Below are 24294 nucleotides of genomic sequence, written 5' to 3'. Positions count from 1 at the left end.
ACACACACACACACACACACATTTTGTTTAACCACAGCTTGTTGTTATTGTTGTTGTTGTTGTATGTGTGTGTGTGTGTGTTTGTTAATATCTTAATATCTGCTTTAATTATACCCACCACAGACATTGTGTAAGGATTTAGTGATATCTCCCTTTTTACAGACACTTAAACTGAACATGATATTGATTATTGGCATTATTGCTGTAAGACGCCGCTGAGTTCTGTTCTCACCTGTTAAAAATCAAGTTAATTATCCAGCCAATCACGACCTGATTACCAAATTAAGTTTCAGGTGGCAGAGAAGCTGTTCTCCACTGCTCGGGCTCCTCTCTGAGTGGAAAAAAAGTGTGAGTATCTGAGCACATCAATCCACCGGCAGTGCATTTTTTTTTCAGGTGAGACTGTCCTGTGTCAAGGGAAAACAAACTCAGCTGCTGGTAGTGACACGGCCAAAAAAAAAAAAAAAAAGAATTCCTGTAATGGGAGTGTCGTTAATATTAAACTGAACCTCCTGTCTTTATTTATGGTCAACAAAGACAGAGCCAGGTCTTAATGCTCATTTTGTTGTTGTATTTCATATCATAATAGCGATGTTAATGTTGCACAGCAACTGCCAGGCTAAATTTACCCACTACTTTTATAAGGCATGTGTCTGCTGATGGCATTTTAATTTTTTTTTTTTTGTTTTTTTTTTTTTTGTTTTGTTTTAAATGTGAGTTATGATGGCATTTAGTCTTTGTTCTATTTAAAATCCTACAATTCTAAAGTTTTTCAGTTTTTGTTATGTGCAGACAATAAAAGCTGCCATCATGGAGGTGCATTGCCTGAAAGGATTAGGCCTTCTGTTTTCTGTAATCTCTCATCACATACTGGTTCTTATCCAAAATGGAAAGGCGATACATCTGCGGTTTGTTTTTATGTGGTGAATCATACATTCTTTGCGTCACTTCCTCATGCCGAGCCACTCAGTGTACAAAGTTTCTTGTTGAACTGTTTGGTGCATCTCTGCAAAATAAGGGCTGTGTGATTTGAGGGAGGAAACACACTGACAGGGCTGATCACCAGACTGGAGTGATGATGGGGGAGGAGAGGACGTGGTGAAGGGCAGAGAACCTGTTGTGTGGATGTCAGTTGTGTCGGTAAACACAACAACAAAAATAAACACAGGCGTTTGATTTTTCCCCTCCAGTCTTTTCCTCATACGCATGCAAAATAACATCACATGTATACTTTCTACTAAATGTTCCATTCAGAACTTACATCGGCTTTGTGGAGTTTTAAAACCAATCAATCTTAAAAATAAACGTAACCCTGTTGCTGCTTCACTCAATATCACTTGGGTTTGTAGTTATCATTTCTACACAATATAAAGCACGGTTTAATTAATAGTTTCTTGTGCTTTCCTTTTGGGATGGCTTTTTTTTTTTTTTTTTTTTTTAAGTTAATGTGTTTTTCTGCTTCCTATCAAGTCAAATTAAGGCTAGAATAGGCTCCATGTACGCCATTTTTGGTTTGACTACAGCTTAGCAGTGTATAGTTAAGGGCAGCGGCTCTGTTTGGAGAATTTCTAAAGGTGTTGCAGGTCAGTTGTTTGCGGTTTTAAATGACTATTTGGCAGGAAACAGCACAAGCCATATTACACAGAAGTGTTTGAAATTACAGGAGAAAGGCGATTATCAGATATCGAGCCTCGATCACATGCAGCAGCACCTGTATTTTGAGTTACAAGGTACCAAAAGTGAGGCCTGTGGTCATGCTGGGTGTACTGTGGCTGACTCCCCTATACTGGCTTAATGTTGTATACACAATGAACCCCCCTCCCTTCGCTTGTTCCTCCCTATATCCCTGACTAGAAACATTGAGACACATCTTTTGCCACTTTTTCCTTCTCTGTTGCTGTGGGACTTATTCAGAGGTGGACTTGAATTTAAATGTGACGCCTCTTACTGACATAATCAACTTTTCCTCCAAAGCCTCAAGGACCTGAAGCTTGGATAGCAAGGTAAGATGCCCTGTGTGCTAAACCTTCTACACATTTTCTTCACTTTTTTTTTTTTATCAAAAGTTGAAGGAAAAGTATAACTTACACTGGTGAGGGTTTTGTTTTAGTGATAGTTGGACAAGCTGGCCAAATCAAGTCATCTGAGATCAACTGCTTGTACTTACAACCAATAATCGGGATGTTGTGACCTACTGACATCACAAGTACATTGATACTTAGGTTTTCTGTTACACTGGCGAGACCTGAATGACTTTTTTTGATATCAAAGTACAATCAAGTTGGGTTTTGGTTTTTAGGCCTATTTTGTCTGTGCCAAATCTGTCAGTGACTGAATGTCAAGGGAAACAAAAGGTTCAGTGTCCATTCATTGGCTTTCCACTGCTATGATTACAGGATCACATTAACCTGGAGCTTCTCCAGACAAACTGAAGCTGATGCTCGTATAAAATCAACCATTTGCACTTTGCCCTCATACCAAAAAATGAATGACTTTACAGCCATTTCCTACAACACTACAGCTTTTGTCTGCTGTGTTGGCACTGGTTTGTCAAAATGGATTAAAAGCATTTATCAGTCTAATTCAGGGATGTTTGACAGGTTTGGTTTTTTGTTTTGTTTTTTTGTCGTTCTGAAGATGCCTCTGTCCTTTCTTCCGCTGTTCCTGTGTTGGGGAGTTTTTGTCGATGTATCTGGTGAGTGCAGTGCATCAGTTTCGACTACAAATGAAATTAGGATGTCGATTTATAAATGTCATTTTTTTTTTAAAAGAATTAAGAGTACATTATTCTGCTCAGATCCTGCAATATTCAGTTTGCTCCTTTCTCTTTCAGATGCAAGCAGTGACTGGTGCTATACTGGCTGTGGTAAGCGAGGACAGATTTCTTAACTTAAATGCAGTCAGTTCCTCAATCCAAGTCCACAAGACCCGCAGCCACTCTGATTTGTGTTCTAGCCGTTTGCTGATTCATATCTGGGACTCCAAATGAATGCGACTACAATTCAAGCCAAATCAGGAGACTAGGTTGATGAATTTGAAAAGATTTGAGTAAAATTTTGGTTTTCAGACTTGCTGAAGCTATTATCTAACTATGGGTAGGAGAATGCCATAAATAGGCCAAAAATTATTAAATATCTGAATAGTTTTTCTGATTGAGTTCACTTAATTCTTTGGTATGTTGGACTACTGATGTATTGTAGGTCTTAAGGAACTGGATTGAGAACCACTGACGTATTTATATCAAAATGTCAGCAGTGTTTTCATTGGTCTGAGGTATTAAGAGCACCCCTAACTCTGACAGCGCACACTCCCAGCCACTGGAGCAGCATTTCTGGCTCTTCCTGCGGGGGGGACAGGCAGTCTCCCATTGACATCGTCACTAGCCGTGCTGTGACTGACAGCAGCCTCCATAACTTCACCCTGGTCAACTTCTCCTCCTCGCACGTCTTCAAGTCTCTCACAAACACGGGACATACAGGTAGTTGAGTCATGGTACTTTTTTTTTTTTTTGTCATTGCCAGGCTAATTATGATGTACTTTTATAAATGCAAACTGTCTTATGTGTCAAGACATAACAAACATCAAATGCTAATATGAAAAGTAAAATCAAGAACAGCCCTAAAGTGATGCACATAAGAACACATGGCTAAGTAAACTCAGATTGTGACTAATTGTTATTTATGCCTCTCTGTTTTCCATTGGGTGTTAGTGAAGTGCATATTGGAGGAAAATGAGGTTGAAGTGACAGGAGGTGGACTCAATGCCACATACTCGACTATTCAGTTTCACTTCCACTGGGGGGACGCAGATCATCACCCAGGCTCAGAGCACACCGTCGATGGGCACAGATATCCCATGGAGGTAGTGTTGGGCGTTCACTCTGTATTGTGCAAACTGATTCTTTTCATGTTCTGTCATTTTTTTTTTCCATGCTTTGTTTTTCAAACTACGCCATTTATCCTTTTAGATGCACATTGTCAGTCTGAAGAAGGGCCTCTCGGTGGAGCAGGCCACGGTAGATCCAGAGGGAATTGCCGTTCTGGGGTTTTTCATAAATGTATGTCACACGCTTCCACCCTGTTCACAAACACAGGTGTTACATTTGATGCAGCTTGTAAAACCTCTCAAAAGGAAATTCAGGGAAAGGTCAAAGAGTCAAAGACAGCAAAGCCTCTTTTTATGTGTATACAGCATCCAGTGACTGTAAAACTGTATTTTACAGACATTTTATAGCAGACTTTGTCAGCCCAATTTTACTTATTCAAATTTGAACGCTTTCATATTGTGGGTCAAAGTTGTATTTCTGTGACAATTGCCTGAACATGAACAATGCTTAAATTTTGATGACTGGGCTGCGCCAGACATCATGCGTAACATAATTCAGGGACAACACGAGTACTAGAAGAGTTTCTTTTTTCTTTTCTTTTTTTCTTTCTTTTTTTTTTTTTACTGAAACTCTTGTATAAACATGTCTCCCTTAAAGGCAACAGACGATGGAGAAACCTCACAAACATGGGATGACTTCACCTCTTATCTGATGAACATCACAACTAAAGGTTAGTCTTAGTTTCACTTGCTCATTCATCCACCATTAAGCGTGTATGATTTTAAGATTTTATGGCAAGACTCCAGTAACTGAGGAGCTCGGAGTTCAGCGCCCTGGGCACTTTGACGGGACACGCGGTGTTTGGTGGCATCAGAAAGAGGGAGGAGGGGTTAGACACATGAGTCAGATGTGCTGGGCTGGGTTAGAAACAGCCTAAAAGTATTGCCATGACAGTGTTTCAAAATGTATAAGTGCTGTGTAAGTCTCTTCTGAATGGTGTGACAAAGGCTTCTCCTAGCGTTAACTATAAACTTAAGACTCAGTGAATTAAGAGGACTTCCGGGTCGTGGGTAAAGCAAGAGCACGGCAACAGCTTCCTCTGTGTAACTTGGCCCACTTTAATGTCCGCTTCAACCGAGAACAACTCAACAATAACAACGAATGTGATGCATCACTTCACTGTCCCACATTATATCACTCTGCCAGTCCTAACACCAACCTTACAGGCAAAGAGCACCATATTATATAGTTCCCTATGTAGGTTTAAAGAAGAGAATACAATATATAAAAGAAGTCACAATCAATTAAATAATGCACGTTGTGTCAATAAACCTGAGAGAATAATCTCCAAAATAAACCTTCACAAAAATAAATCTCATCTTACGTTTGTGATGAGACAGGGAGGAAATGGATGGGAACAAGTGGCAGTATGTCTCTCCTAGCCAAAAAATGGTTTGTCAAGACACTTAATGTTGTTGTTTTAGCTGATAGTTTTTTTTTTTTTTTTAAATAGAACTCCAGATCCTGAAAATGATCTCGAGGTTTTTGAGGAGGAACAAAAGGTTGCTGCTATTGGCCATCTTTATGATACTGGTCAAACCTGCAACCATATGGATATCTTAATAATAATAAGTCCATTAATGTCACTCATAACTAAAGTGTTATCTCATTTGTGTTTGTTATAACTTAGGCTCTGTGGTTGATGTATCCCACAACATCTCTATTGCCGACCTGATTGGAGACGTAGACCTCACCAAGTTCTATCGGTACATGGGCTCCTTGACCACACCCAACTGCAACGAAGCGGTGGTTTGGACGGTCTTCCAGGAACCGATCAAAGTTCCCAAAAACCTGGTAAGTTGTGACACTTTAAACAAACAGAGAAACCTTGTGTTTTCCAGGAGGACTGAAAGGCCATGTTTGGTCATCACACACTCCTCTGCAGAGGCAACAAACTGAGCTGAGTGACATTTCGATTATTCGTGGTAAGACTGACTTATTTGAGTGGGAAACATTAAAACATTACTGTCCTTAAGGGGAAATTTGGTTTGCGGACATGATTCACATTTAACATGGTAAATACACCTAAACATAACCCCGAGCTGCCCCTGGCCAAACTGGGGGCCTGAGCAAATTTTGTTATGAGGCCCCCTGGTGTACGCTCCTGCCTGGCAGGTTTACAGTAGGTGCATAACAAAATGCCACTTAACTTAACAATCTTTGTTAATAAGAACAAGCAGCATCTGAAATATGAAATAAACTGGGTCATCAATTCATTTCCCCAACAACAGATGTTATCTTAAATGTATAACATGGCCAAGGAGACTGTCCTCCTGTAAAAACGTATTATTTTGCTTGTACAGCAGGTGATTATGAGCTGTAGTTGCGTTTTTAAAATTAATTGACCTCTAGTCAAGTCTCATGTCAAGAACAATACTGTGGTGTCATTAAGTGAGCGAAAACCCGTGTATGTGTATACATAAATAAACATGACTGTCGATGGGGTGGCAAATGGGCATCACACCATGACTTGCAGGCGGGAGACCTGAGACCAGACTTTACACTATTACCTACCATCAGCCACCTAATATTCGTGATACTGTGGAGCGCGTGAAGTCCTCTGCACAGCGTGTGCTCTGCGGCCCCAACATAACCCCTACACACAACCAGTGACAAGACCAGCCAAGGACTCAAAAGCTCAATTTAATCTAATGAAGCCAGTATTGATTGAAAAACTGTTCAAATTCATGATTAATTGGTGTACACACATCTGTAAACACTGTTCCATTAGACCTTTAATTTAGCATCATAATATGGTGAAAGACTAGAGAAAATGCAACAGACATGAAATTTTCATTGACCAAACCCTGACAATGATTGGATCTGAGAAAAGGAGTCTGGGTTCCTGCTTTCAGCTGTATATAATCTGACTTACTTTTTTTCAACCAAACTGTGGCATGCACACTAGCACGTCAAACACCACCATGAAGAACTCACAGTACAACCTGCACAGTTCAAGGAAACTAAACAGGCTCAAAATTTTGAGAAATACATTTGATCAAAGCTGGTGCCCTCACAGCAACACACAGGGCAGACTGTATCAGCCTCTTCAATCTGCATGTCGCTGGACGGCATCAACACACTGTCTGCCTGCGTCTGTTCCAAGTCATTTAGCGAACCAGCATCTGATCGATCACATGGAGAGATAAAACTGTGCACCTGCTGAGCCACCTGACAAACAAAAGAAAAAAAAAAAAAGAAATCACATGCAGACACCTGTGAGTCAAACAATTTGACTTCCACTTCAAGCATACCAGAACATCAAAACTGAAACACTATCCGTTTTGCCAAAAGAATGTTTTGATTCAATACATGTTATCAGCTGTGATGGAGTCGCAGGTCGTTTCACATTAATGTTGAGGTCCTGTCAACTTTGGAGGCTCGAGGCTAAATTAAAAAATTCTAACGTGTTTTATTTCTGACAGCTTCTGGCAGGGCCCTTGGACTGTTTTGTGCTCTTGATCATCACAGGCTCACTGTGCTCTCAGATCTGCTGATGCTTTGCCTAAGGACCTTTTTTATAGGCCAGTTAGTCCAGGACTCTTAAACATTTCTTAAAATGCACTCTCAAACTCTTAGGCAAAAACCAAAAGGCATAAAAAATGCATATGTTCAAACTCAACTTGGTTTTTGCTCAGTTTCAGTCTTATTTTATTGTTAATGTCAAATTGTTTCCCTTTTTTGTATTTGCTTTTATGCACTTTGTACATTCAGAGGTTTAACAGGCAACTAATTACATTTTTGAATTTATACTCTGCTGGAAAATACTGTCCAATACTTGGTAATTCAATGTCTTTCTCCCATAAACCTCCAGCTTCTTTCCCTCAGCTCACAGTATGACAGCCATGCTTACACGATTGTAGGATTATCTGAGAATGTTTTTGTGTTGCTCTTTTCTCAGATGGAGAGGTTTCCGGAGCAGACTGAGCTCTTCCACGTCTATCGACCCACACAGCATCTCAACGGGCGCCATGTGTTTGCTTCCCCTGCGATTCCACCCGCTCCCAGTGCGTTGGAAAATGACATTAGTGTCACTCATACGTTTTTATGACTGGGTGAACTGACAAACTAAATATCACTCTTCCTCCATCAGGTCACGCGTGGTGCTATGATGACCACTGTGGTATGTAACGGCAAACCTCTGTCACCCAGAGCTCATTTTGGAACATACGTCATTCGGTCACAGTTCAATCTGATACTGTTGTTAACAGGATTTGGGTTTGACTTGAGCGAGTCTGATATTTCCAGTACACTTCATTTTCTCAGATTACAGTCCTGAACACTGGCACCTTCTACCTGAGTCCCACTGTGACGGCGAGCGCCAGTCACCCATCAACATAAAGAAGGACGACGCTATGGAGGACAAGCTACTTGATGATTTCACCTACACAAAGTTTGATGACAAGCACACCATGAAGTACATCATAAACACAGGCCACACAGGTTTGCAAATGTGATGCCATACCTTAAGAGCTTTAACAATGACTCACAAATGGGGAAAAAAACAAAACAAAATTTGCTCAAGTGAATCATTGCTTGTGCTCAGATCTGCAATACAGAAAAAAGAGAATATGATAAGAAACAGGAACTATGGAGGGCTTTGCTATTGACAGTTCACTGTTTCATTTCACATCAATATTTAATGGATACAATGCTTTGGAATGGAAATGTCTCATACTTATGACACTCTACATCATATCTTTATTTTTATTTTGCAACCCAGTGCCACTGAAACCTAGGAAAAAGCATAACAATTTAGATTTTATGTTCCCCGGAGTAATATGCAAGTCATGACACACTGAGCTAACACTGTAATTGATGGCTTGAAATGCACCCTGTCTGACAAAATCACTACAGGAGTTCATGTAAATTCATATAGGTTTTGGCATAAGGCCAGCAGGCAGCCACCGGTTAAATCACTTCACTCGAAAGCCTTGGCTGTCTTCCACCACTTGCACAAACACAAATTACAAGCAAACTAGCGAAACAGAATCGCCACTGAAATTTCCATATTTGATTTCCGCTCACGGTACTCACACCCCCACAACTCAACACTTGTGCTCTCGCTCCCAGTGAAGTGTGTACTGAAGGACGGTATGGTGGAGGTCTCAGGTGGTGGTTTGGGTTACGTCTACTCCACCCTGCAGTTCCACTTCCACTGGGGCAGCGGATCAGATGACTCTGTGGGCTCAGAGCACACCGTGGACTCCAAGAGGTACCCGATGGAGGTAAACAGAGGAAAAAGTGAACAAAAGCACAAAGTCGGGCACTGAGTTTTTGTCATTTCCCAACTGAAAATTCCAACCGCAAAATCTGTCATTGGTTTGTTTTGTTTCGTTTGTTTTGTTCAGATGCACATAGTGAACATGAGGAAAGATTTAACTTTGGAGCAGGCAAAAGAGGCTCCTAACGGCCTCGCAGTGCTGGGATTCTTCATTGAGGTAAAATTACAAGCGACAACATCACAGAGTTGTGCAGCAGCCAAACCTTGTGACCTTTTTACACTGGTTAGTTCTCCACTTTTGTCACTGAGACGCTAAATGATAAATTGACCCAGGAGTCCACATTTTTTGCAGCACCTAAAGGCAATACACTTACGGTATTGCCTAAATTGCTAGACTACATTGAAATATTGAAATGTTTTTCCCAAAGCCCAATTTCATACAGATTGAGGGTGTTTACAGTGAATATAACCACTTACTTTAACCCCCACTCTCCCACTTCCTGAATGTCTTGTGGCATTGATTTGACAACAAATGGAGTCTGTTGTGTAAATGGCTTCTGCTGAGCTAATAGGTTTCTTTTTATAGCCTGCTGATGGACACAAGTCAGGAGGTGGAGGTTCAGAACATCATGAGGTAACTTTTTTTTTTTTTTTTTATTAATTTGGGTCAACTTGACCCCAGCACTTTAACCCTCCACACAAGTTTGTGTCAACCTAAGGAGTTTGACAATGTCATCAAATATACATCAGCGTTCTTGTGGGTAATCATGTTTGCCTCTCCCAAATGATCAAATGAACTAGACTGGTTCTCATGCTACCACAGTTCAGGTCATGTTAGGTGACACAGAAGGAAGTTTGACAATTATAAATGGCATGTTATTGCTCCGCAGTGTCATCCAAAACATTACTTTCCGTGTTTCTTATGAGTCAATGAATGCGAGGGTTGGATCGTGATGGTAAGCTCTTGATGTCGACTTAAATGCCCTTTTATTGCTCACCATTTTGTCTCATCAGGAAAGTTCCACATCTCACACGGATCCCTGGAAAACGTTTACCTCCTACTTGTCGGCTATTAAAAACATCAGTGAGTGCCGGCTCTAATGTAGTTTAGCCTTTAAACACCAAAAGATGCACCGATATGTCATTATGCTACTCTGTTCAATTCTTGTTCAATTCAGGCAGCCAGGTTGAGGTCACTGAAGATATCTCCATCGATGACTTGATTGGAGATGTGGACCGGTCAATGTACTACCGCTACAATGGCTCCCTAACCACCCCGTCGTGTAATGAAGCAGTGGTTTGGACGGTCTTTAAAGAGCCCATCAAGGTGGACAAGGACCTGGTATGTATAACTTGCCATCTTGGTGTGATCATAAACCTGTGGCAAAGATGAATATTGGCTTTTGTGCGAATGCTTTCAGGTTTATAGTGTCAAACAAGTGGTTTAGGCTCTTTGTGTGACCTTGAAGGGAAAGTAATGTCAGCAACCTATGCATAATCCAGTGTCTTATATAACAATTGCTCAGTGCCAATCAATTAAAAGCACAGGCCTGCAAAGACTCTAAGTTATTTTACGGTAGGTGTGGCATGGTATCCTCAACAAACAAGTGATCTTGTGATAGCTGGTTCTCCTCACTGAGTAAAGACAGACGAAATACCACAAGCACAGTGTTGCATGGCAGCATTTGCATATGAACAAAGGCTAGATGACAAGAGAAATGCAGGGCAGCCAGATTTTTCAGTCATGCTGATGATTGTCATCACCTGAATACACTCTGGGGCAGGTAATCATGAGACAGGGAGGGCTGAGAGATGAGGTTTACATTCTAGCCCTTCGCTGCACCAGCTGATTCCACTGATTAGTTCTTCTTCTCTGAAATTGTGTTCGTCAGTGAAGTCAGATGGTGGGTCTTGGGTCTTGAATTAAGATGCATGCATCTGAACAGTCTGCTGGTGAGCAGCATCATTTAAGAAATACTGCCTACCCAGTGATAGTGCTTTGTAAATTGAACATGTTGCATGTATAGTTGACAGAGACATAATTTACAGTAAAAGCTTACTTTTCAGCTGTGAATGAGTACCTGTAAACAGTACTGAGAGAACTTTCTGACCTTTACTGAACCGATATGTAGAGAAATAATTTACCTTACCTTATTGAACTAGTATGTAATTCATTGCAGTCTGGGGCAAAATGATACTTTAACACATCATCCCAAGTCTCTTGGCTATTTAGGTGTGAATTGCTGAAATAAAGAATGTTAAGTCGGCCTGCAAGATCATGTCCAGAGGGAGAACAATGAACAACGTTTATTTACAGAAGATTATTAAAAGACATAATCAAACCAAAATTACAGAAATGGAAGCAAATAAGGTGTCAGCATCCCCAAATCCAATACAATAATGGGTTAGGGTTAGGGTTAGACGTATCCATAGGCATTACCATCAGCAGTCAGGGTGAGGCCCTGTAGCTGGAGGTCACATTTAAGTCCCTTTGAGCTGCTCTCCGTCTGATAAAACGTACTGTCTCCATGCCACCAAGGCCCTCAGTCTGAGGCTTTTCAGATGTAGGGAAACAAGGCCAAGCAGACTGATGCCTTACATGAATACAGAGCTGTTGACCTCTAACATACTTAGGTAAGGATATTTGCTTTTAAATGAGGCATGTCAGTGAGTAACCCATAGAACTGGTGTGGTACCACAGTGTTCACACTTGTAGCGCTCATACTCTGTCCTCCTCAGCTGAGCATCCGTAAGCATCATCTGTAAAAGACAGCAGCCTCCTGAGATGTCCTTCACTCTGAGAATTGACCAGAACCCCACTCTTTCCCGTCACAACAATAACAATAACAAAAATGCCCTAACTAGGAAATAAAAAAACTCAACTAGTCTACGGAATCAAACAGAAAAAAAAACAATAAGAAGCTCCATAACTAACAACAAAACAGGAACAAAGGGGAGCAAAATAAATGGCATAGAACCCCAACAAGGCTTCCTCAAAGTTACCAAGACTAGTTCAACAAGCCACTTACACTAGCTAGTCGGCAAACATAACGCTTAAGATAAAAAGAGGTGTAAACAGAGTTTCAACAATAGCAACACACAGCTCAAAGGGCAAGGTGCACTGCTCGTGGGAGTTGATAGACAGCTCCACTCGATGATCAAATGACGTTCCGCAGGGTATTCCAAGAACTAGGATTGTAAATCATACTATGCCCTGGTGAGTGATTTGAATCTGTAAAACAAAAGCTGAAGATCAGGTTTAGGAGTGTGATCCAGTCATCCATGATGACCATTTCTAATATCAAATAAGAATCAGAATCCTGCTTTTTAATCCTGTTAGTTCCACTTGAAGAGATGCTCCTCAGGGAAGGAAACCCCTCCTGTGTGGTGATCCAGACATTCAGAGAGGGGCGTGGCAGGCCTCAAGTACAGTGAGAGAGAGTGCTTTTCCAAAAAAAAAAAAAAAAAAAAAAAAAAAAAGAACAGAAGAAAGCACGAATGTACAGTAACAACAGGTTTTGCAAGTTTTTCTTTTTCCTTGTGTGTGACTCCACAACAGGATTTTAACAATTATGACAGCATACATGACAGGCCTCCAGGTTTTATCATTTCCTTTGCTCACTGAGGTGAGGTTGAGTTTTATAGGTGAAAGGGGGCAAATAAAGGAACAGATCAGAAATGATTTATGCCACATCCACGCAAACAATCCTTCTCTGTTCTTCTGCTGCATGAATATTTTACTCTAGGGGGGAATTTTTTTTGCCCTTTTTAATTCCAGGGTTGTTTTAGTATCTTTCAAGGGAATAAAGACGCACTATGCAAAATTGTCGGGTTTTGACTGAAAAAAATGTGGAATAAGCACATAATTGTGTTTTCATGCTAATGAAAAAGTGGGATTAAAACAGATGTGCACCTTGTCAAAAGAATGCAACTGGCACTTACTGTGAGGGTATCAAAAATGCCGATTAATGTGTCTCCTGCCCCCCACTCCCCCCACCCCAGATGAAGATGTTCCCACATCGTGCAGGCTACCACAATGTGTATCGACCCACACAGTCCCTTCACAGCAGGAAAGTCTACACGACTGCAGCATCCAGCGCCCCTGGACCCATGATGCTGATCTTACTGCTGGCCTGTTTCTGCGTCTTTGCAATCTAGTCGGCTAGATCTGTGACATGGCTGGCTAATAAAGGAATAGCTTGCACTGATTCTGCCCCTGTCCGTATTTTCAGCTTTTTTTTTTCTTTTTTTTTTTTTTCTTGCAGATGAGCTTTTCAGTTGTTGGGAAAATGACTTGGAAAGTGATTGATGGTTACAATACATTAATTATGGCAACAGATCTTTGAGATGTTTGGCCATTAGGCAGACCAGGATGAAATAAATTACAAACACAACAGAATTTCCGGGGTCAGTGATCAAAACGCCTGTGGTGGTGGAACTGGGTCCTTGTATCTCACTGTTCAGCATGCTCAGCTGTTTGAACTGGTGGGTGGGCTAAACATAGTTTCTTATAAGGGGCCATCTGGGGCCTCTCATAGTGCATAGCTTGCACATACAACTACTTTACCTCTCACATACATATATTGTGATACCCTCATTTAATGCACTGAAACACTTGCACTGAAAACCTCATTCTCTTCTAAATCTCCCTCTCTCTCTCTCTCTCTCTCACACACGTAAGAGCTTCTGCACTCACTACTGAAATATTCTCAAACACCACGTAAGTGTTATGAAATCTCACATTACTGAAATGCTTACACATATAACACGGGAACTCTCTGCTTCACACACGCACAGTTGAAATGTAGCCTGTCATATAAACTGCTGAAACTGAACTTCATTCACACTACTGAAATGTAACCTTCCGAATGTAACACACTTCCGAAAATTGACCTCACGCATGGACTACTGACATTTAACGTCTCACATATACTACTTAAATTATAGTAATTTAAATTAACTACTGACATTCATCACATTTATTATTTAAATTTCATTTCAGTAATGTTTGTGAGAATTTACAGTTTTCAGTAGGGTTTAAGAGAATATTTAGTGGTGTATGTTAAAGAGACATGTTTTCCACTTTAGTAGTTTAAGGTGAAAATGGTTCAGTAGGAAATGTGAGAGGTTTTCATTACAGTCTGTGTGTATGTGTGTGTGTGTGTGTGTGTGTGTGTGTGTGTGAGAGAGAGAGAGAGAGAGAGAGAGAAAGAGAATGTTTCAATTGTTTAAATGTCAGGCTATCACAATACATGTATAGACGAGAGGTAAAGTAGTTGTGCAAGCCAGAGTTTGAATTTTGTCTTATACGGCCCCACCGAGTGTCTGTGATATTTGACTACTGCATTCTGGCTTCAACCATTGCTCATCACTTATTTCTAAACTTTTTTTTTTTTTGGAAGTCTTACACTGTGGGGCAGCTATTTTAATCACATCAAAACCAATGATCTGCCACTTTTTTCCCATTTGCTCTGCATTTCCAACCCGCAGTGTTGAAGTGCACCTCAAGTAATATAAGACTATAACCTACTGCACATAGCAAAGTTAATCCACTAATTGCAAACAAATTTTTCTTTTCTTGTTTGGTATTGTTGTTGATCTTCTCTTATACTTGAGTCTGTGTGTGTGTCACATGGAGGATGCAAAGGTAGAGGCAGCCATGAATGTACATGGAAAGACTAAAAGGTAAAAGAGAAAATGGTACTCATGAGGTTAATATTCTAGGAATTTTTATTAAAGCGTCTAACGTTATTGCAACCGCTGCTGATTTAAAATAAATTATTGTGTCACAACTGTTTGAATGTGAAATTCTTTCTGGAGCTCTCACTTGATGCTGGGTGTCTCTGTGTCTGGGTGCCTATAAATTGATAAAATGAAAAAAAAAATAAATAAAAAAATAACACGTGAGTATCCCAACAGCTGACCTGTGGCAAGCATTAATACAAACATAAGCTGAAGTATGCAATGCTGAACAAGATATTCATCGGAAACTACATGCACTACAATATCCATTGATGAGGAGTGAAAGACAAAAATGCTGGAGAGTGTTAAATTGATATTTAAATTAAAAATAATAATAATAATAATAATACAAAGTATGCTTAATAACTAGTCTAAATTATTCACTGATGGTTGGCCACACTAACATTACAGCATTATGATCTGGTTATGGTATGGTAATGTAAGATAGGGTTAAAACCTAATATTTTTTGTTTCGTTTGAATATGAACGTTGAGGCTCATGATGATGTTTGTAATGTTTGTGGGGTTTTGTTTTGAAGTGCACACACTGCCTTTCTCTGCAAGGACCCACTTGTAAAAGATGCCAGTCTAAGTGAGCCTTTAATGTGGTTGAATAAAGGTCAAATAAACAAAATGTACTTGTATTGTTTCCATGTTGTTTGTGGTGTAAGGGAACCTGAGCATCACATAAAAGGGACTCCCCTCTTTCCCCACTCCCTAGGATGTCCAATGCCACCACAAATGCAGTCCAAAGAAGGCCGGATTTATTCTTCAACTTACTGTATATATGAAAAGGGTGGTAGCAAAAAAATGATAACAGCCAAAGTAACAAACAAAACAAAGTCTAATAATGTTACTACCTAAACCAACACAATGAGACACAAGGCATAAACAAGAGAAAAAGGTAAGTGAAAGAAAAAGTTTCTTACTCTGCAACCACAACTATCTGGTCTGCTCTTAAGTATTTTATTATGTAATAGCAGGGTTGGGTTGGGAGCCAGGAAGGATGAGGAGTGAGCTGGTTTCACATAGACGGACCTTTCAAAACAGGCGCCATTAGCCTCCTGTCCAATCACCAACCACCACCTGCAGCTCAACATACAGGAGAAAAACACTCAACCAGGGTGAGCAACCCTGCCCACAGGCAGCAATTAAAAGAGAATACCAGTCACCTGAAGAATTCAATGTGGACTACAAAATGAGAGATGCAGTGTGACTTGAGTCAGACTTGATTATGAAATCCCAAAGTCTGGACAACAATTATATGATGAACTGTCTTGAATGGCTGTTTAATTTCAGTCGGTGGTTCAGTCTGTGTCCTCTCTTCTCCTAATGCCAGAGAGCAGCCCAAGCCACTGGAGGGGACATGAGCCATTCTGACTGTGAAGAGAAGGGACAGTCTACCATTAACATTGTCACCACAGACCCAAAACCACCAGGGGCCTTGCCTTAATACCCTCAGAGTACTCTGGGGACCTCTTCACCAGTTGAAATAGAATCCCCTAAAACAATGCCAAGGACAGGATTGAAGTCAACCAAATGGCAGCTTGTATGTTTCGTCAAATTGTGCCCGAGTGACATGGTTGAGGTGATGGGACGGAGTCTGAGGGGAACCTGCTCTTCTCTTGGGACCCCACTTCCACTGAGGAAACACGACTCACCGCCCCGACTCTGAGTCAAAGGCCACAGATTCCCATGGAGGTCAGCAGGGGGTCAGCAGCCGGGCAGGATAAACTTGTTTGATTCATACAAGAGATCTCACAGGGATAGATTTTCATAGTTTTACTATATTTGATACAGTATGTGTGATTTCCTTCTCTTTTAATTTGATACATGCACATCGTCAGTGTGAGAAAATTCCTGAATGTGGAGGACGGCTTGGCAGATTTATGTTCTTGTGTTTTTCATCAAGGTAAGCTGCACAACAGATAACTGAAATAGCTCCAATTCATAGCATTCGTTTCGATGTCTCACCATGTGATGCGGCCCCCTGCGTATTGGTCAGTATCATTTATTGGTTGTGGGACAAGTTTGCTTATAGGCCTTTCTGCCAGATCAGTCGGTCAGTCCAAATGCAGATTATTTTCTCTTTGTGGCTCCAATGCAGAATTTGGTTGGCTATAAGCCCGATCCCCATCTATACTGGTTAGTGGAGTCCAGTCTCTGCACAATTTATCACTCCAGTTTCTCAGTTTAGCAGGTTGTTTACCAAGATGGAGAATGTAAATGAGCACAGCCACGGCTGACTTAATTTGAATGCACTGCTGCTAATATCTGCGGCCGGAAGAGACGACTGGCACATGTCTGGAATGCAACATGGCTTTCAGCACCAGAGAAAAGAGAAAGCTTTGAAATTGAAACCTTGTTATAGCCCAATTAATAAAACAGGTTTGCAACATGAGCTTTTCTTGTGGTTTTGCGCGTTCTTGATTTTGCATGTCTGCCGCCTCGAGGCAAATCACTCACCTCGAGCTTTGAGATAAGAGCGAAAACACTCACCTTTAAGCACCGATCCCCACCTTATCTGTGTGTGAAAGGCTGGCTGTGACATTTTATGTTATAAATTAATGTCGGTGCTTTCAGACTGTGACCCAATGTATGTCTACACACACACACACACACATACACACACACACACACTGACTGTGTGCACCAGGCTGAATTGAATGGCAGACTGAATGGCTCAGATAGATAATTCAGATTTAGCAGACCATTTGAACTAATCCCCTCCCTCAAAATACAGACACACACACACACACACACACACACACACACACACAATTTTTGCCACTTTTTTTTGCTCTCCACTAGTGCAAACCTGCACTGTGGCACCTTGGTGAATCAGGGACAGGACATATTGTGTCAATGTGTGCTCCCTCTAAATAAGTAAGTCAGTAAGTAAGTATGTAAGTAAATAAATACATAAAAAGGACTTGGTATGACACGTTTGAGGTTTAAAATCTTTGCTCAACCGTAATTTTTGAGTCAAGAGAGTGTTTTTTTTCCAGTTATTATATTCTCCCAGGGATTTGAACTGGCAAGTCGCTGATCATCAAGCCATGAATAACCGCTAAGCTACTCCCAACCCCTTTTGTTAAGTAAACAGTTTACAATGTTTGTGAAAATAGAAAACATTCATGATTATGCAAGTAATGAAGATTATGCGCTGGTCTGAATCTTCCTATTTACTTTGTTCTCTGAACCAGCAGCACCACGCTTGCTTAATTTTTATGCTCCCTAGACTGACAAGAAGGAGAAATACATGAACTGGCTGTTAAATAAAGTCCTTTTTCTCATGCTTTGCAAACTGAAAAAACAAAAAACAAACAAACAAACAAACAAACAAACAAAAAAACATTAACTTTATTTAGAATATTGATAATGTACTCACACAGCAGGCAAAATATCTAGCCTGAAGGTACTTTACTGCTACCTTTTGGGGGATTAGCACATTTTAAATGGCAGCTCTTCACAGTAATCCTCTGTGTGCATAAGATAAGGTGCATTCAATTGAGTTGCAGCCACCCAGAAAAAATTGATTTAACCGGCTCTGTCCACAGGTAGGGTTATTTGGCTGCTAAACTGCTACTTAATAAGTATTTTGATAGCTAAGCAGCAATTTAGGCAGCGTGAATTACCTTAATTTGACAGTTTGGCTTCTTGTGTCAGTGGATTTGATTGTGAAATAAAATCAGTTTCATCGAGACTTTTGGCATTGGACTAGTGAGAGGCACACCCGTGTCCTTTATTTATTTAACAGTAGAAACAAGAGTTTCCTAAGCAGTTACGGCCTGTCAGAAAGCTGACAAACCAGAAAATCCCCGTTTTGAAATGTGAGTCTCCAGCGGAGCCAGTGCACTTGAGGAGAGTGATGCCGGCAGTGACCAGCCCTGTCACAATGAAAAGCCAGTTAACAAGTCAAGCAGAGCCATATTCACAAATTACACTCCTGAGCAAAATTTTAAGACCAGTTGAGAAATTGCAAGAATTTACATTTTGCACTGTTGGATCTTAAGAAGGTTCTAAGTAGAGCTTCAAAATGCAAAAAAGAAGAAATGGGAGTAAGACAAAAAAAAAAAAAAAAAAATTGAGTAAGCAAGTTATTGCAAACAACCATTAAACTGAAATAGGCTGTTCATCAGCTGATCAAAAGTTTAAGACCACAGCCTTTAAAAGCCCAAATCTTGGCAAAAATGTGGATTCAGTGTCATTTTCTGTCAGGTATCCACACTGTCATGACCTCCTGATGGCAAAAGCAAAAAATATTTCTCTCCTTGAACGCGGTCGGATTGTTGAGCTGCATAAGCAAGGCCTAACAACGAGGCCCTCACAACGTGCCATTGCTGCTGAGGTTGGATGCAGTAAGACAGTCATTTTAAACTTCTTAAAACATCCTGAGGGTTATGGAACAAAAAAGTCAAGTGGTAGACCCAAAAAAATTTCACCGGCCCTGAGCCGGAGGATCCAATTGGCTGTCTGTCAAGACACGGGACGATCCTCGGCCCAAATTAAGCTTGTCACTGGTGCCAACTGCAGTCCCATAACCATCATTTTTGTTCTTAAAACCCATCTGTGAGAGAAGGGTTTTAAGAACAAAAAATATCTTCAAAGTCCTCGTCTCCTTCAACGGCACAAAATTGCCCGTTTGGAGTTTGCACGAGAGCACCAAACATGGGACATTGAAAGGTGGAAGAAAGTTTTATTCTCTGATGAGAAAAAAACGTAACCTTGACGGTCCTGATGGCTTCCAACATTACTGGCATGACAAGGAGATCCCACCTGAGATGTTTTCTACACGGCACAGTGGAGGGGGCGCCATCATGATCTAGGGGGCGTTTTCCTTCAATGGAACAATGGAGCTTCAGGTTGTGCAGAGGCGTCAAACGGCAGCTGGCTATGTGGAGATGTTGCAGGGGGCATCCCTCATGACTGAAGTCAAGTTCAGTAAAGCCCCAGGATGCTCTGGTGTTCTGTTGTTTTCATTTGTCCCAGTTTGTCATTTGTCATTTGCACTTTACTGTGCAGTAAAGTGACCATTGTGTGCCCATTCTTCATTTTGCAAACTTTACAAATTGAGACCATTTTGGTGTGATTATCCTCAAAATTGAAAAAATGAAGAATGGGCACACAATGGGCACTTTACTGCACAGTACTGTGTGACATTTTACAATTTTTAAATTTTGAAGATAATCACACCAAAATGGTTTCAATTTGTAAAGTAGTCAATTTTATGCATATTTTATGTATGGTGAAATTCAGAATGGGTACTTCACTGTGGAAATTTGGAAGCGAAAACCCGAACTGTATGAATGTGCAGCTTAAGAGATTTGGTAAAAAGTTCATGAAAATGTTGACGTTTTGACAAATAAATGCATTTCTGGTGCAATGGTCATTATATTTTAGATTAATAATGACCAAATAACAAACAATAAATGAACACACAAACAAAAAGACACAAACGCAAGCTACAATGGTCTAATATTGAGGAATTTCAATATTCGCGAGTGGTGAAATAGCTCCATGTTTGGGATAACAAAAAAAAAAAAAAAAAAATGAAGAACTTGCATAAAGAAAAAATGTTTTATATCCCAGGAAAGAGCAAGCTTTGAACTTTAAATTAAAACAGAGATTAGATTTTTTAAGACATTCCCACATGCAGTTATGGGCCAATGAAAATGTGACATGAAAACTTTTTTGGGGATTTGGAGAAGCTGCCATCCAGAAACCGATGCATATATCTGACTAACCATTAATGCTTTGAACAGTCCATGTATGTATCTCTGAAGTCCCAAACATGGTCGACCACAAAACCCGCGTAATTTTTTTTCCATTTTTGAGGGGCTGGCATGCCTACCAGCTTTGATGTATGACAGATGTTTTTGTATATTCTTAGTAGGTGGAGGTGTATTTTCATACCAAATTTGAGTTTCCTATGTGGTGTAGTTCCTGAGATACTGACACCTGAAAATGGAGGAAAAATAAGGACGTGCGAAAACTGCACCAAAATCGACACATACTCCCCTCACTAAATTGGCCATTTCTCAAAAAGTATCCATCCGAGCAAACTAAAATTTTATAGTGTGTCTATTGGATAAATAAGGAACAACTGGTGAATTTTTCAGAATTTTTTGAGACCCAAGTGTGTCAGATGTCCTGAAAATTTGGTGAAATGACATGGAACCGAAAACTCCACCAGGTGATCACCCCACCTCCAAGCAGAGAGAAGGAACTCATCAGTGAAATCACCTGGTGGAGTTTTCGGTTGGAATAAAAACCTGCAGTCTCTCGGCCTCCATGGCACCAGTTCGACACCCCTGGCTTAGAAGAAGAGGGGCACGAGTCAACAACCTCAAATGGTCCAACGCAAGTCAGTGGAGAAAACACAATGAAAAGAAGGCAAAACCAAATGACACTATTTCAGTGTTTCAATAAGCCTGATACTTTCCCTGTGAATACTGCTGCTTCAGGGGACACTACAGCTGGAGCTAACGTTAACGTTTCAGAAAGGGAACCTGTGTGTGTGTGTGTGTGTGCACGCGTGTGTGCGTGCGTATACCCACTAGAATAAAGTAGACTACACCACTGGTTGTTTGCAATAAATTGCTTACTCAATTTTTTTTTTTTTTGTCCACTCCCATTTCTTCTTTTTGCATTTTGAAGCTCTACTTAGAACCTTCTTAAGATCCAACAGTGCAAAATGTAAATTCTTGCAATTTTTCAACTGGTCTTAAAATTTTGATCAGGAGTGTAATATTGATTGACACCATTATTCCCATTCGTCAGCCTCTTGGTCATTTTATTTTCCTCTCCATAGTTCTCATGGGATGTCCACAATCAGAAATCCTAATTCTTCAGTTACCACCTCAAAGATGTAAGGGGGAAATAATAGTAGTGTTCATTCATATTAATTAATGTCACTATTGTAATGAGTTTATGTAGACCCCATGCAGCACTGTGTCACGACCCGGCTCACGAGCCATGACAAAAAGTGGAGGTACACAGTGCTAACGTAAATATGTAAAGATTTATTAACACAAAACAACCAAAAACATTCTAAAGTTATGAGGTGTGTAAATCTGTAATGTCAGTGTGTCTGCAGATGGATGAGTGAAATATGGTGAGTGCGGGGTGTTGCATGAGAGGAACAAAACCTAACCAGGCCAACGCCAACCAAACAAGAACCATGGTGCCTTCAGGGTGGATGAGAGGGAGGAAGAGAAAATGAGAGGGGGCCTTTTAACCCCTGGGAGCCTGATCAGGTGCTCCCAGTTAGGCTAACAAGTCTCCGCCCACCAGCAACCTGCAACACAGGAGACACACACACAACAACAACAACAGGGGAAACACACACCCAGCAGGCCCTGCTAGGCAGAAGGCTGTCACACACTGTAACATTAATATCCAGTTATACTGAAGCTTGATGTGAGGAAATGGATTGGGAAAGAGTCAAGCGTGTTTTGTGAGGGAATTCTCGGGGCCTAAAATATGGTGTCAGCCACATGTTTTGTTCATGTGAGCTTAAAAGCCTGAACAAACATTTCCTGAATCTGCAAATTAAGCATTTCATCTCACTGAAACTACTTCAGGCCATACATCATTTTTAAATCAAATATTAGATTTTAGTCTTTATCTTTTGGGTGAGTTGTTTATATACCCAAATACTGACTTACAGTGTTACCTGGGAATGTTGAACTTTACCAATATTATTGAGCCGACACGCATATACACACATATCGATATGTGTCCTATAACACAGTGGTTCTCAATGTTTTTGACTGATGTCCCCTGAAAGCAGAGCAGTGCCTACTCCCGGCCCCTGACACAGGCTGCATATGCACAGGAGTGAACTAATGATCACGATAATTTTGCATTCAAAATTAGTTTTTGCATAATAAAAGTTGTTTCCTTTCGCTTGTGTCTTAAACATCTTGACACCCCCTAAAATTATCTCACAAAACTCAGTCTGAGAACCACTGCTATAACGTATGTGGGGCAAAGACAGATTGGCTGCTTTTCTCTAGAGACTTGGAAAATATTCATCTTCTGAAGGGAATTTCACAAAACATCCAGACACTCTGAACCTACTATAGTCATGTTCTGCACTTCCTGGATCTAATCTACGAAGTCAGGTCCAGCTTCACTGAGATTGTTTAACTGTAGTCTCTGATAAGACCTGGTACTCTGTATAGGGGATGGAAGCAGATGGAGGTAATCTGCATGTTATCTCTTGAACCAGAGAGGCTACAGGAAAGTGATAAATCCTGCATTAGTGTTTTCTTCTGTTTTGACCCTTCCTGCTACTCTGCTACATCATCATCATGGCCGGATGTCTACCATTGCAATTGAAAATTATATCTGGTTGAGATTTTTTTTTTTTTTTTTTTTTTTTTTTGTAATTACCTTTGAGGTCAACAGGGCTTTCAATACATATATTTATGTAAATATCTACTGTAAACACTAGGTCGGGTTTGCTAACACCATCAATTAAATGTCACACCCACAAACTGGTCACACTGGAAATGTTAATCAGTCAGAAACTGTGTAGTAAGTCATTTGATCTCAGGGATAATTATGATGTCAGTTACAACCAGCCCAGGTCTCAGTGTGCTGGCACCGGGCCCTTCTCAGCTGCTGAGGAGAAAGGCACCAAAGGCAGGGCGCTGTGCCATGATTCATCAAGAAGAAATATGCGAGACCCAGGCCTGCCCACTCCAAGGTGGAGCTGATCGCCGAGCTGCTGCACGGTGAGAGTACAAGTTACACCCCAACAAATCATGGAGTCAGCACGGAGTGGCTGCATTGTGACAAGTTTGTTTCCACGTAGAAATCGTCTAATTTTCAATTTCCAAACTAATTTCTGAGTGGAGGACTCTCAGCATTGTGACAATTGCCTATTAATGTGGGGCCTTTTTTAAGCTCTTACATCTGTTGCCACCAGTTGTGGAGGACGAACAGCAAACATTCAAATACAGAGAAACAGGAAATGCTGAATTTTACGACTTATACCTCACTGACGCATCAAAAATGTGACCGCTATTTCCTGTGAACAAACAACAAGCTTATTGGTGAAGCATTGCATTGATAATTTGGACGGTTTCTTGTATTGCCCTAATTTTACCCAATTAAAACCAAACTGCCATAAGTGATACTCAGTCCTAAGAGAGTAATTTGTCCTCAGCAGGCGGTCAAAGGTCAGGTTTAGCTGACCTCTGACCTCTAAGGTTATTAGTCACTCCAGAAAAGTTCAGCATAGTTACAAAACACCATCTTTTTTTTTTTTTTTTTTTTTTTTTGCTGAATGTTTTTATTATGTTTATTCCCATGGGAAAAAACAAGGACAAAAGCAAATAATCTTAAATTTGTCCCCTTTTTTTCTATTGAAGCCCATGCTTTCTCTTGTCTTACCATTTGATCCTTTCATACAAACACATCTGGTGAAATGA

The 24294-nt window shown here is 40.5% G+C and overlaps 1 protein-coding gene across 3 annotated transcripts; it reads left to right on the top strand.

Moving 5' to 3' along the window:
* The first annotated feature begins 295 nt into the window (after positions 1-295).
* Positions 296-13318, top strand: LOC115377817 (carbonic anhydrase 4-like). Of its 3 annotated transcripts, none has more exons than XM_030077849.1 (18): positions 296-348; positions 1975-2003; positions 2638-2695; positions 2834-2866; positions 3302-3478; positions 3710-3861; positions 3968-4057; positions 4484-4556; positions 5517-5680; positions 7788-7893; positions 7980-8009; positions 8153-8329; positions 8960-9114; positions 9238-9327; positions 9697-9744; positions 10125-10194; positions 10289-10452; positions 13113-13318. In XM_030077849.1, exons 3-18 carry the CDS (start codon positions 2638-2640, stop codon positions 13266-13268), a joined length of 1743 nt encoding a protein of 580 aa, XP_029933709.1. In that variant the 5' UTR covers positions 296-348; positions 1975-2003; the 3' UTR covers positions 13269-13318. The 3 variants fall into 3 exon arrangements, with proteins under 3 accessions (XP_029933709.1, XP_029933707.1, XP_029933708.1); XM_030077847.1 differs by having other exon boundaries at positions 296-396; XM_030077848.1 differs by lacking the exon at positions 296-348 and having other exon boundaries at positions 1886-2003.
* The last annotated feature ends 10976 nt before the right edge of the window (positions 13319-24294 follow it).

Source organism: Myripristis murdjan, chromosome 19 (assembly GCF_902150065.1).
Source record: "Myripristis murdjan chromosome 19, fMyrMur1.1, whole genome shotgun sequence".
NCBI lineage: Eukaryota > Metazoa > Chordata > Actinopteri > Holocentriformes > Holocentridae > Myripristis > Myripristis murdjan.
The sequence above is the reverse complement of the archived record's forward strand: the minus strand, read 5'-3'. Positions and strand labels throughout refer to the sequence as shown.